Raw genomic sequence first — 15,115 nt, 5'->3', positions numbered from 1 at the left:
TAGGAATCACAAACATTCAGAGATGAACTTACACACTTGGCTTTATACGTACTTTGAGTTGAAACGTACTTGATCTGTGAATGATGACGTTTCACAAGTACACACAAGTACATTTACTGAGAAACTGCCTTTGAAACAAAGTTCAGTTAGAAAAACACTGAAGTCATTCAGGGAATTATGATCTTTGTGTTTTTACAGAGTTTAAAACACAACAAAGAAGTGTCAGTGATCAGGATAACAGTGGAAGGACTCTGGAGGATCATTTGTATAATTGATCATTTTGATCTCTGACAGAGAAACTACAAATACAGATGCAACAAGGGAAGCAGCAAAAGTGACTGAACACATCTATATATATATAGAGATATATGTGTGTGTGTGTGTGTGTGTGTGTGTGTGTGTGTGTGTGTGTGTGTGTGTGTGTGTGTGTCCATGGTTCCTCCACAGAGTGGAGCAGCAGAGCTCAGAGGTTGGCTGAGCTAAAACAGGAAAATCCACTTGTTAGCTGTAGTGTTTGTAACGAGGCTAAAGAGGGGAAACAGAGAGAGAACTTTTTTAATCCCTCGAGTTGGTTCCTCAGAGAAATTCAGTTAAACAACAGCTGGAACTAATCAACTTCATAAGCCGTAAGCCATAATCATCAAAACTGTAAAAATAAAAATATAAAATTATAAAAAATAAAGGCTTGAAATATCTTGCTTTATATGTACTGGGTTGATATCATATATTAGTTTCACATTTTAAGTTGAATTAGTGAAATAAATGAACTTTTGCAAGATATTCAAATTTTTCCAGTTCATGTGTGTCTGTGTGTGTGCGTACACACATACACATACACACAGATAGATAGCATTCGCTAACAAACAGGCATTATAATTCATCACACACTGAGAATAACAGACAAATCAACAATACATCTCTTTTTCTAATTAATGGCTAATTAATACTGAACACAGTCCAAAAGATTCAATAAGCCACATCAGTGTCTACTGTCTATCTACTGTTTACTATCATAGCCAAGTGGCTAACAAAGGTAAACAGCAGTTTTCCCTACTAATGAATGTTATCCTGTTTCAGGATACATAATAACTGCCATCATCCGAAGTCACATCTGCTTACATTTATCTTTTACTTGTTTCTCCTCTTCTTTTCTCTTTTTTCTAAACTGAGAGCCTGATGACCTTTGACCTTTTCTTGTCCATCTTCCATTGGTTTTAATTTTGCACTCCAGTATGAACACCCATCCCCCAACCTGAGAATCACCACAACATAACCTAACAGACCTACACCTTAGTGCAAAGATTTGCTTTGTTTAGGGGTTTTTTTTTCTTTCTGGGACTCCAGGTGCACCGAGGGCCCTCGCGCTCACTTTTCACGTATATGTGTGTGATAGAATTTAGAAAACACATCGGTGCAAATTACTAGTCTATATCATGATATCTTCAGTTTTTGTGTTTGTTGATTTGTTTTTATTTTGTTTTATCTTGCGAGTTGTGAGCTGCAGCCCATGTCGCCCGTATCAAAAACCGCCACTGTACACAGGGGATGCAAGGAAACTGAACCATGATTAACACTAAATCAAAGAATATTAATTAACCCACAAAACACATAAACACTGGGTCAGAGATCCAGGACCATAACAATTACTTTCTGTTTAACACATTTTTGGGGAGTTCTTATTTTACATCACTACAAGCCGTCAAACAGCTAAGCCTCAATAGAAACGCATGAAAAGCAGTCTCTTTTTATCACCAGATGTCACATTAAAAGAGACTTACTTTGAGTATATTTCAGAACCTGTACCTTTTACTTTTAGTTTAGTAAAGAAATTGAATTCGTACTTCAACTTTTACTGGACTCACAGCTGGACCAACGAGGCCGACCGCGCCCTAAGTGAGGCCGCTGTACATGATGTGAAACAGATGTTTCTGCCACAAACAGAAATATGCTGTGAATATTTGGTTTGTAAGGACATTTCTTTATCGGATCGCTCTGCTGTCGCTTTGATTTTACAAGAGAAAAAAAAGTTTTCCATTAGTCCTGGAGGTTTGTTCTGTAGCCTCGGATCGAAAGTTAAAGTTACACATTCAACACGTTGCGTGAAAACGACACGAAATTCTGAATTTTACGGATCCGAAATGACCATGTAACCTAGAAACAGCATGTTTTTATGGAAAATTTCTCCTCAGAAATTGGACTGTGAAAAAAAAATGACACAAAGCGATGATGAGTTGGTCCTCATGTTCCTGAACGAGAAAAGAAAGAAAGAGAGATTCTTGGTTCTCAGAGCAGCAGCAGGGACAATGTCAGGGTTAGATCCAGGAGTTAAAGCTCTGGCTCATGTTTCAGGATGTCAGTGAGGAGTTTAGTTTAGTTTGAACTCTTGTTAGCAGAGTTGGGATCATAAATGAGGAGGCAGAGGAATCCTTTCAGACCACTGAGTGAGCCGGAGCAGCTCTGACCGATCTGACCAATCAGTGATCTAATGGGTCAGATCGAAAAAATCAAGCTTGGTTAAAAAAAAAAAAAAAAAAGATATAAAATGAACCTTTGAGAGCATTTTGTGTGATTTTTATGGAGAAAATCTGCCTCAAAAGTGTGATGACTGCGTGTGCTGTTATAAACCAAGATTTAAAAATGTGTGCAGTTGTAACAGCTATATGGTATTATTCCACTCGTCGCAAATGTCAGTGAGTCAGAGCCTGAAGGAGCTCTAAGTTCATCCTTGTTTCCTCAGACTGTTTGAATTCAGTGTGTCAGAGAAACAGAAACATGGAGGTGTGTTCATGGAAGCGTCTGATCCCTGATGTCAGAGAAACTTTACATAATTCAGCAGAGCTGATTTGGAGCTGAGATCTGCATCAACATGAACGTTACATGTTAAACTAGGACAGTCACAGATATCATGTGTGAACATCATGTGATCCTAAATGGTATGAGTGACCATAAAAGAGCTTTAATTCAAACTGAGGTTGGAGTTTACAGAGAGCTGACTGTATCAGACTCATTGCTGTTCCTAATGTTCTGTCAATTTCTTGCTTTTTGTGTTTTGTTATTGGAAGGTCTTAAATGTCAGAGCCAGCAGGTGAGATCAGGTTTCTGTGATCCCTGATATGGATCATATGACCTGGTTTCTAGGTCACATGACAGGTCAGAGGTCAGCGACTGTAACTCAGTTACTCCTGTTAATGTGAACTCACTGAGTGTTTGTGGTTTACCTCTCAGACTGACTGAAGTCCACAAAAAGATGATGATGGAGGAAGAGGACGACAGAGCAGAGTCTGCAGGGTCCAGCTGTCCGTCTGTGAGGAGTGACCGGTCCAAAGATCTACCTCCATTCTTCAGTGCTGAACCTGGAGCAACGAGGTCAGAGAGCTGTGATGACTCCTTTACATGTTTGTGTTTCCTGGATAAATATGACCTGAAACATCCTCAGATTGTTACAAAGATTCATTAAAAAGAAAACAATGAAAGAGAAAAGATCCAAATGTTAGACTTGGTCATTTACTGTTTGAGGACAGTGATGCTCATATCTGTGGGGAAAGTGTGACCTGAGTGGGTTCATGTTTGTCTTTAAAGAACAGAGCTGCTCTGATTCTCTTTGTGTCTTATCTGTTAAACAGTCTGAGAGGTCACACAGAGACCCAGCAGCTAAAGCCTGGATCATACTGGCTGCTGTTAATGAGACTCCATCAGGACAACACTGAACCACAGTGGTGTGGATGTAGTGGATAAATCCCACCATACTGATGCTCACATTTAATCACAGGGAACAAACCAGATGTTACCTTCAGATTGTGACCTTTGGAGTGGACGATGCAGATTTCAATAGAGAATAAATGTTGTTGTTTTTCAGCTGTGAAAAAATAATCTAATTTTCTGAACTTAAGAATTTATGATGGTAGAAAAAACATGGAGACTATAACACAACATTTCCACTGTATTCATAGAATGATTGTAAAACTGTCAGACATTCATTAAATATGCAAAATGTCTACAGAAACATCAGAGGCTCAGATGTGAAGCACTCAGTGATTTTGATCAAATGACTCATCAGTTATTGATCTGTACTACACTGATCTACCACGTTAGTAAAGCTGGTGTTCTGGTGGTGGAGGGAGACCTCGGATCATGTTCTGGTTTTGGAGCAGTGATCTGCTGATGGTTCAGTTTAATGAGCTTCTTCAAAATCATCCCTGACATCACCACTGAAAGGACGTCCATGAAAACAGACTGAAAATTACTGATATGTTCACAATCTGAGAGTTTAAAACTTGACAAAGTTGATTCAGATGAAGTTATTTGAGCAGAAACTCCTGGATCTTTATCCTGTGTTGATCTTCATGATTCCTCCACAGAGTGGACCAGCAGAGCTCAGAGGTTCCCAGTGGTCAGTCTGCCCAGCAGCATCAAACACAGCTGGTCTCCATATTTATGGTCTGTACATGTACAACAACTACTGTTACATCTGTTCTGTTCACAGTCATCTCCATGCTGCTCTTTGTAGACCAGTGGATTGTCAGTGTGTCCAACATGGATCTGATGTTTGACTCCATGATTTACGTCTGATTGGCTCATTCATAAAGTATTCTGTTCCAGCTGCTGGAGGACAACATCATCACTTTTGTGAAGAACGAGCTGAAGAAGATCCAGAAGGTTCTGAGTCCAGATTACCCAGAATGCTTAGAGAGTCAGAGAAGCAGCAGCAGAGAGGCATTTGTGAAGATCACAGTGGACTTCCTGAGGAGAATGAAGCAGGAGGAGCTGGCTGACCGTCTGCAGAGCAGTAAGAGGATTTCTGTAAAGATTTAATTTGCTGGATAAATGAACATTTTCCAGAGATGGAAGATGGAGCAACATGTTTTAAAGATTAGTTCTTTTTGGAATTGAGTGTTTATTTTTCTTCTCATTCAGAACTTCAAGCTGCAGTTTGTCACTGTAACCTTAAATCTGCTCTGAAGAAGAAGTTCCAGTGTGTGTTTGAGGGCATCGCTAAAGCAGGAAACCCAACCCTTCTGAATCAGATCTACACAGAGCTCTACATCACAGAGGGAGGGACTGCAGAGGTCAATGATGAACATGAGGTCAGACAGATTGAAACAGCATCCAGGAAACCACACAGACCAGAAACAACCATCAGACAAGAAGACATCTTTAAAGCCTCACCTGGAAGAGATGAACCAATCAGAACAGTGCTGACAAAGGGAGTGGCTGGCATTGGGAAAACAGTCTTAACACAGAAATTCACCCTGGACTGGGCTGAAGACAAAGCCAACCAGGACATCCAGTTCATATTTCCATTCACTTTCAGAGAGCTGAATGTGCTGAAAGAGGAAAAGTTCAGCTTGGTGGGACTTGTTCATCACTTCTTTACTGAAACCAAAGAAGCAGGAATCTGCAGCTTTGAAGACTTCCAGGTTGTGTTCATCTTTGATGGTCTGGATGAGTGTCGACTTCCTCTGGACTTCCACAAAACTACAATCCTAACTGACCCTAGAAAGTCCACCTCAGTGGATGTGCTGCTGATAAACCTCATCAGGGGGAAACTGCTTCCCTCTGCTCGCCTCTGGATAACCACACGACCTGCAGCAGCCAATCAGATCCCTCCTGACTGTGTTGGCATGGTGACAGAGGTCAGAGGGTTCACTGACCCACAGAAGGAGGAGTACTTCAGGAAGAGATTCAAAGATGAGGAGCAGGCCAGCAGGATCATCTCCCACATCAAGACATCACGAAGCCTCCACATCATGTGTCACATCCCAGTCTTCTGCTGGATCACTGCTACAGTTCTGGAGGATGTGCTGGAAACCAGAGAGGGAGGACAGCTGCCCAAGACCCTGACTGAGATGTACATCCACTTCCTGGTGGTTCAGGCCAAAGTGAAGAAGGTCAAGTATGATGGAGGAGCTGAGACAGATGCACACTGGAGTCCAGAGAGCAGGAAGATGATGGAGTCTCTGGGAAAACTGGCTTTTGATCAGCTGCAGAAAGGAAACCTGATCTTCTATGAATCAGACCTGACAGAGTGTGGCATCGATATCAGAGCAGCCTCAGTGTACTCAGGAGTGTTCACACAGATCTTTAAAGAGGAGAGAGGACTGTACCAGGACAAGGTGTTCTGCTTCATCCATCTGAGTGTTCAGGAGTTTCTGGCTGCTCTTCATGTCCATCGGACCTTCATCAACTCTGGACTCAATCTGATGGAACAACAACAAACAACCTCCAAGAAGTCTAAATTATTTAACAAACTAAAACTTCAATCTCTCCACCAGAGTGCTGTGGACAAGGCCTTACAGAGTCCAAATGGACACCTGGACTTGTTCCTCCGCTTCCTCCTGGGTCTTTCACTGCAGACCAATCAGACTCTCCTACGAGGTCTGCTGACACAGACAGGAAGTAGCTCACAGACCAATCAGAAAACAGTCCAGTACATCAAGGAGAAGCTCAGTGAGAATCTGTCTGCAGAGAAAAGCATCAATCTGTTTCACTGCCTGAATGAACTGAATAATCGTTCTCTAGTGGAGGAGATCCAACAGTCCCTGAGTTCAGGACGTCTCTCCACAGATAAACTGTCTCCTGCTCAGTGGTCAGCTCTGGTCTTCATCTTACTATCATCAGAAAAAGATCTGGATGTGTTTGACCTGAAGAAATACTCTGCTTCAGAGGAGGCTCTTCTGAGGCTGCTGCCAGTGGTCAAAGCCTCCAACAAAGCTCTGTAAGTACATTTGTACTCATGTCTTTACTTTTAACATCCAACTGTGTCATCTGAGACGCTGAATTCACCATAAACTCTTTGTTTAAAAACTTAGGCTGCATGTGCCTAATGTTGTGATACTTTATATTCACATGCATACTCCTAGATACATTTCTAAGGCAGGTCTATTTTTAGTCACAAATATTGGTAAAACACTTGCTTTTACATGCATGGTGGGTCCTGCATTAAAGAAAGCATTTGAATTACTCAGTGAATCATTGCAGCCAGAGAAACATCCTTAGTTCCACTTTAAACTAAACTCTGCTTCGGTCTTCCACAGTGTTTTTGTTGTTTCTTTGTTGTTGTTGGCCTGCTCTCTCCTTTCACTCCAATCTGGCTGCAGCAGATGTTTGTCCCTCCCTGAACCTGCAGACTTGGGTGCAGCACCTCAGTTCATCTTCAGTCTGAAACCAGCTGTTTTAGCTATATCCCCTCAAGCACACCTTCCCTGGTTATCTCTGCTGTGGTTGCTATAAAATGTAATCTTGATATAAAAAAAAGGAAAAACCTCAAGTCAGACTTGATGCAATTTATTGGCAGCATGGTGCCTGTTTGTCAGTCTTTGATGATAAACTGCAGCACAGTCTAAAGCAAACCTTCTGACTTTATTGACTTTATGCATGTATATATTCTTCCTGTTCACGTTGGACACACAACAGCTCTCTGTTTGTTGTGATTGGATCTAGAACAGCCAACATATCCTAATCTAGATGATTTTTAAGGTAGTATCTGGGACGAAAAGTTAAAAATCAGCTTGGATGGCCTGTACTGTATGATGGCCTTCGTTGCACCACATTGATGGCCATGCAGGGTGGTTCACTCTTTGGGCAATAAGACCGAGGAGTGATCCACCCTTGGTCAAAGCTTGGTCATTCAAGCTCACCGTTTTCCCCTTGTTGGCTGATGATAAGTTTTTTTTTTTACCTGACTTATAGTCATCATTGTCTTCAAATTAACTCACACACTGCTGACTGCTGTAGCTTACCTGGCTGAGCAGGTGACCCATGTACTGAAGGTTAGAGTCGTGACTCCAGGGCCTGGTTTGAGTCTGCCCAAGACCATTTCCTGTGTGTTATTCTCCTCACTTCTCCCTCCCTTCCTGTCTTCTCTGTCCTATACAGTGAAGACAAAAGGCCTCAAGTTCTGAAAACTCTTCCGCTTCATCATCTTCCAAATCATCTCTCTAATCTAAAATCACCAGTATTCTCTGAGTAGAGAATCTTTTCACAATCTTGAATGATAAGGATCCAAGTGGGTAAAGTTATTTATTTGTTGTGTTCCTATTTTAGGTTGGGATAGATTGTGAAAAACTCTCGGCTGCCGAAATTACACCCAGTTTAGAAGAAAAACATTGAGTGAAGTGTTTGTTTCATCATCCTTCACAACTCATCAACCAGGTGTCACAAACTGCAGCAGGACAGTACAAAGCATGTCATACTGGATGGCTGCAACAACCAGAGTTTTACCTACCTTTGGTATTTCTTGACAGCATGAGCGTAATTTTTACTGAACAGAGTCGTCTTCTGTAATCTTTTCAGATTCAGAACACTGTATTTATTTTCAAGGGGCAATTAGGATACTGACCTTGCCAACCGTACATACAATACACAAACTTCACATTGGGGAGACAGGTCAGGCTAGGTAGCTGGCCGGTCAGCCGCTAGAGCAGTGACCCAGAACCGAACAGCAGAAAATGCACAACATCAGGAAAGATGAGGAGAAAAAAGAACTCCCCCCAGACTGAGCCCCAACAGGGAGATCAGTTTGAGAGCAGAAAAAAAGTGACCTTTGCGCAGAGCACATGAAAACTCTTAATACGCCATAGAAACACATGACAAGCAACAGCGATGGGTAAAAGGTGAGAGACAGCCGGTGTAGACAGCGCATCCGGGCCTGCAGCATTTGCGCTGGTCCCCTCGACTCACCGTCTGCACCGGGAGGGGATAAGCATGCTTAGGATGGGACGGAACAGTCTAAACACCGTCTGTTATCAGGGTGAGATTTGTTATGTTCAGCTCAAGCCTTGAGACCACAGCTGGTGCCGGTATGTTAGCCGCATGAAATGATGGTGGTTTTCTTTGGTGCGAACAACTGCATGTCAGTGTCACAGCTGATCTAACAGTCTTTCACTCGTCTCTCAATCTCCCGTTGGGGAGCCACGAGCTTCTCCGAGAGGTTATCACTTTTGCGCTCAAAGAGCAAAGTCTGAGAACTCACGACCGCCATGAGCTTCTTCAAGATCTTATCCGTGCTGCGTTCAATGAGCCCATTTTGAGAAGTCATGACCCGTCCCATTGTTTCAGTCACAGCGGGCAGCCTTGTGGGGTTTTGAACAGCTGATTCCGCTTTCTTCTTTCTTCAATAAGCCAGGGCCAAGCAAGCTCAGATCAGCAAGAACCCTTTTCTGCTGTGAATGTCTGTGCTGCTATATTTCAGTATAAGGCTCTAAATGTACAAATGGATCTGAGAAGATTGCCAATCATGTTTCTACTAGATTTACAGTTTGTTTTCATGTCTTCTGACTCAGAAGGTGGAGCAGATGGCGCTTACAAGGAGTAAGTGCTCATATAGAAGAAGAGTTGTGTTTTAATGAAGCTATTTAGTTAACCAATAATTGTATTGCATGCTCGCATTAAAAAAATGTTTCATTTGACTGATTTAATTAATTCGTTTGTTTGTTTTCTTCCAGACTGAATGGCTGTAACCTCTCAGAGAGAGGCTGTGATGCATTGTCCTCAGTTCTCAACTCCCAGTCCTCTAGTCTGAAAGAGCTGGATCTGATTAACAATGACCTGCGGGATTCAGGAGTGAAGCTTCTGTCCGCTGTACTGTGGAGTCCACATTGTACACTGGAAACTCTCAGGTCAGGATCCAAACATATCATTAAATGATATTATTGTATAAACAACAAAACTTTATAGAATTTAAAAATTTAAAGCCTTTAAAAAGGCTCTTCTGAGGCTGCTGCCAGTGGTCAAACCCGCCAACAAAGCTCTGTAAGTAAATATGTGATCATAGCTTTAGTTTTTAAATGTCTATTCTAGTTAACACAGATCAGGTGGAACAACTCAAATAAAATATCAAAACTATTAAGTGGTCCTTGGTACTCAGTTTGTTCAATACTGAATACAATGGATCGCAAATTGTCCACATTTCTGAAATATTTCTGGGTGTAACTGTTACCAAAGTGCAATTTAGACCTGGCCTGTTGTTCTTATCTAATTGATAATCATCAATTCTACTAAAACAAATACAAAATAAAGAAGTTTGACACATTTTGTTGATATCAAAAGCACACTGAACAATTCAGTGTTGTTTTACTGCTGTTCTCTCTTCACTTCTTCTCCTCTGATTCTCTCCAAATGTTATTCTGCATAGGTGCTCAGTTTCCTGACAAAAACAAGATTAAATATTGCTAAATATAATAGTATCTCATTACACTTCAACATAAGTGTTTTATTTTTGTAATTGTTTATCTGTTATTTTTCAGACTGAGTCACTGTGACCTGTCAGAGAGAAGCTGTGAAGCTCTGGCCTCAGGTCTCAGCTCTCAGACCTCTAATCTGAGACAGCTGGACCTGAGTAACTCTGACCTGCAGGATTCAGGAGTGAAGCTTCTGTCTGAAGGACTGAAGAGTCCACACTGTACACTGGAAACTCTCAGGTGAGATCAAGCATTTTTCTTTCATCAACTAACAGAATTAGCAGATTAGTAATAAGGCAGTCCTCTAATAAGAGGAGAAGGGGAGGTGTTTTGAAGGACAACATACTCTTATGTTAAAAACACATGAAGTAGTTCCTGGGAACTGCTTCCTTTGTTATTGTCTAAGTAGAAACATGATGGTAAAACAGTGATGAGTTTGCAGAGGTGAATCCACAGCACACAACACAACAATGCTGTTGCGTGCTGAAAGCAGACTTCTCACAGATTCTGAGACTGCAGGTTTCATCACTGTCCAACCAAAATTCACTGAACCAGCAGTAAATGAATGTCCAAAACTACACTTCATGTTTAAAAAAACAGATGATCAGGGGGATTTGTGTTTACATCTTTTTTGTGTAATCTGTTCACCTGCTGTTTTAGCTGTTTGGTGGTTGTTGAGATGGTTTTGTGAACTTTTACCTGAAATTCTGACATTTCTGTAGATACCACACATGTTTAATTACTTTGTATACCATGAATGACCATAACAAGGTTTGTAACAGTAAGAAAAGTTGTAAAACCTAAGAAAATAGAGTTAAAAGTCCAAAACCTTCTACGTCTGGTCGCTTGTGGTAAGGAGCAGATCAAACAAGTAAAGAATTACGTTATAATTATAAATGGCTTCAACAGCACATTCAGGTCTGTGAGACTCATTCAGATACTGAGCCGTGGCTCTGTGCTATATGCACATATTTCTGCATCTCTGCCATTCAGATACACTTTATATAGTTTATTTTATGTAGTATTCAATACTGAACTGTACATTTAGTCTTTTTAAAGGCAGCAATTTTTATTCAGTGTTTTCATTAAAGCCTTATTTTTATCCATTTACTGCTATTAGGAAGAACGCACGTGAGGTTTAAAACCTGGACGAGTTTGAAACCTTTTGTCCTCCACAATGGAAAATGGGTGGAAATAAAAATGGGTCTCACCTTAGCCAGCTCCTAATTTTATAAGTTTTGCTCTCAGCGTCTCCTGTATATCTCCTATATAAATTTTGCACTCAGCTTTGTGGTCTCCAATATCACTGAAATGCAGCCAGATGCTGCTCATTTTGCCTTTTCACTCTTTCCTGACACGCTTGCATTTCAATACAGCTCCCCATTTCTCTGTGTACCTGGTCTCTACCACTACCCTTGCTGTCTATGGGACATTTCCGTCTTCTTTCACATAATGGTATGATCCCAGTCTGCCTCTTAAAGTTTTTGGCCACATGGTTTGCTCATCAGAATAAAACCTCAGCCGTGCTCACATTGATTATCAGCAAGCCTGAAATTTCATCAATATTTGACACATGAAATTATCTCAAGGGCTGGATTTGGCCCACGGGCCATATGTTTGACACCCCTGGTTTACACAGTTTGGTATTCAATGTACAAGTGAGTTAGCTCTCAGCTAACTAGCAGACAAGCTAACTGCTGGGACTGCGTCTTTCTAACAAGAGCGTCAGACACTCAGTTGCTGACGTTAATCAATTAATGAGTTAACGAGATAATAACAGGTTAAGTTGCTCTAATAATTAGACTTTGATGACAAACTGATGTGATCTCCATGTTTCCTTTGTTGGACTGTGGGCGAGTGTCAGAACTGAATGTACTGAGTAACATGTAGAGTTTAAATATGTGTCAGTTCCAGTTTTAGAGCTCTAAAGTGCAGCTATCATGTTAGGAATATATTAGGAATAGACAGGAACACTGAGCACACTGAGGTCAAATCTTTATTTTACCACTCGCTGCATTCTTGATGTTCATGAATTCAGAAGGTTCATGATTGTCTGCAGCATTAATCTCACATTTCCATTAAAAGTGTTGAATTTGACTGTTTGATGTTCTTTATGATCTCTGGCACCAGTTCATCTGTAGGCCGAGCTCAGTCCATCCATTTAGTGAAATGATGTTTAAAGGTCTCCTTGTTCTGTGAGCGTGCACAGATCCTGAAGCAGAAAGCCTGGGTTAACAGAGAAATGATCATCACTGTGATGATGCTCATCATCTCTGACTGGGATTTGAGGTTTTGTCAAAGCAGCAAACACAAAGAACGCCTGGCTATGTTGGACTGGGTGTGGAAGCAGCTCCCAGTTTGAGTTCAGGAGACAGACACCCTCTCTACTTTGAAGATCAGCTTCAAACTTTCCTTTTTGATAAAGCTTATAGTTCGAGCTGGATCAGGTGACCCTGAACCATCCCTTAGTTATGCTGCTATAGGCTCAGGCTGTTGGTGGACTTCCCATGATGCTCTGCTTTCTTCTCCCCTCTTTTCACTTCTGATGCTTTTATATGTCACTACTGCATGTCCTTAACTTTTGTCTTCTCTCTCCTTAGTTTGTTTTGTTCTTGTCTCTCTGAGCTCATCTCTTCTCTTTCCCCTCACCCTGCAACCAGTTATGGTAGATGCTCCTCCTGGAGCCTGTTTTCACTGGGAGGATCTTTGTGTCAAAGGGAGTTCTTCTTCCCACCATCACCAAGTGCTGCTCACAGTGGATTGTCTGATATTTGGGGCTTTCTCTCTAATATTGGAGGCTGTTACCTTACTCTGTTAAACAGCTTGAGATGTTTTGTGTGTCTGCAGTCTGTCAGGCTGTCTGATCACAGAGGAAGGCTGTACTTCTCTGGAATCAGCTCTGAGCTCCAACCCCTCCCATCTGAGAGAGCTGGACCTGAGTTACAATCATCCAGGTGACTCAGGAATGAAGCTGCTGTCGGCTGGACTGAAGGATCCAGGCTGGAGACTGGACACTCTCAGGTATGAAGAATGTCTGATAGAGGAGGAAGAGCTGGAAACATTTCCTGTGTCCTTCACTCACTTCCTGTTTGTTTCCTGCAGATGACACATGAACAATCACACATGCAGGAATATTTTCAGGGACAGACACACTAGTCTAGCTGGATAGTACATGGATATTTATGTAGGGGTCTCCAAGAAGTCTGTTTGCAGGAACATTTAGGTCACAGGTGTACCTGAGATAAATGCCACTGTGTACCTAATAAAGTGTCAGCCATGTGTATGTTTCCCATGCTGTATGTCCACAGTGATAGTGACAGAAGGATGAGAATCATTTCAGTCTGTGTGTGTGACAAAGAGGTAGACAGGAGCAGCTAACATTTGGAAATGGAAGATTACTGGAAACTCTACATTCACATTCAATAAATTTGTTCTCAAGTGCACATTTAGCAGCTAATGCTAATACTGTTTTCCCTTGCTTTCTACAACTTGAGCAGTGTTACAGATTGAAATATTGGCGATGGATACAAGAGGAAAACCAAAATAACAACAGTGGTCCGGCCGGGTTGATTCAAACGATGATTTTAATGTACACGCGTGGGAGATGGACACCGTACGCAGACAGCACCAGATCTCAAAATGGTGGAGCATTGATCAAACTCTTATAGCCTCTAGTGGCCCCCAGCTAATCATAAAAGCCTAAACATTCACATTCTTTCTCTCACACGCCGCCTAAGCTACAACCTTGGCTCCCTGTTTATCTGCTCCTGCTGAGATGGGGCAGAAAACCTCTCCGGTATGTTCTGTTCTCTTCTAATCAGACAAATAAGGCGATGACTTTCTGCGAACAGTATTTCTTATAACTCAGCAGTATAATGCATCATAAAACAATATCATTCATTCACAATAAATCAGCAGTCTAATGTAATGCAAATCAGTTTAACAAATGTAATAGTTATTACCTTCTTCTAATTCAGGAAAATAATGCAAATTAAAACTACACAATAATTCACAATCTTTAATTAGGGGTCTAACATGGCATAAAGTAATATTATAATCCCACAGCAGCTATTGCTAAGTAGGCCACTTTGCTCTGCTAAGGATTTGTGTGACCATGATGGAAACTCTGATAAGCTAATGCTGCTAAGCTAATGCTATTTATGGGCCCTTGTAGAATCAATATTTCATTCTCATTCTGTTGTTTGAGAACAATATTAACGTCTCACATCATTATAACACAAGAGAAAAGGGTATTAGCATTAGCTACTGATGCTTATTCACCTCAAATTACTCCCTAATATAATGCTAATTTACATCAAATTAGCATTAGCTGCTCATATTGTTATAAGGAAAGAGAAAACGGTATTATTCACCCCTAATTAGTTAGCCCCTAATGGCAGCCTACTTAGCATTAACTCCTGACATTGTTATAATGCAGGGGAAAAGAGTTACCATTATTGGATAATGCTAATTCACATCAAATTAGCATTAGTTAATAACGGTAGACTTAGTATCATTAGCTGCTGTCATTCTTACAAAGCAAACAGTATGAACATTAGCTGTTAATGCTTTTTCATCTAAAATTAGAATTAGCCACTAATGGCGTATTGTTAAAAAGTAAGAAAAAACATTGTTAGCATAAGCGGATAATGCTAATTCACTTCAAATTAGTATTAGCCTCTTAGCATTAGCTTACCTAGCAGTAGCTACTCAAATTATTAAAAGGGAAGGGAAAAATGTTAGCATCATCGGGTAATGCTAAGTTGCATAAAATTTGCATTAGCTAATAACTGCAGCCTTCTTAGCATTAGCTGCTCATATTGTTATAATGCAAGGGAAAAGAGTTAGCATTAACGGATGATGCTAAGTCACGTCGAATTAGCATTAGCTAGTAATGGAAGTCTACTTAGCATTAACTCTTCACATCATTATAATGC

The 15,115-nt window shown here is 40.9% G+C and overlaps 1 protein-coding gene across 20 annotated transcripts in view; it reads left to right on the top strand.

The window, feature by feature from the left end:
- LOC118453432 (protein NLRC3-like) overlaps positions 1–15,115 on the top strand; it is an 815,502-nt gene that overhangs the window by 502,119 nt on the left and 298,268 nt on the right. For 3 of the 20 annotated variants that reach the window (XM_087837962.1, XM_087837954.1, XM_087837956.1), the window contains exon 9: positions 13,026–13,199. The exons of 3 other annotated variants lie outside the window; for them this stretch is intronic. In XM_087837962.1, the coding sequence (XP_087694088.1) occupies positions 13,026–13,199 (174 nt within the window). Of the gene's footprint in view, positions 1–2,701; positions 2,728–4,358; positions 4,438–4,599; positions 4,787–4,914; positions 6,716–9,443; positions 9,618–10,244; positions 10,419–13,025; positions 13,200–15,115 lie in introns of all 20 variants that reach the window. 14 more of the 20 variants (XM_087837975.1, XM_087837977.1, XM_087837968.1 and 11 more) reach the window with 13 other exon arrangements.

The sequence above is a fragment of the Neolamprologus brichardi genome, chromosome 3 (assembly GCF_056152115.1).
Source record: "Neolamprologus brichardi isolate AB-2024 chromosome 3, ASM5615211v1, whole genome shotgun sequence".
In the NCBI taxonomy this organism is placed as follows: domain Eukaryota; kingdom Metazoa; phylum Chordata; class Actinopteri; order Cichliformes; family Cichlidae; genus Neolamprologus; species Neolamprologus brichardi.
The sequence above is the reverse complement of the archived record's forward strand: the minus strand, read 5'-3'. Positions and strand labels throughout refer to the sequence as shown.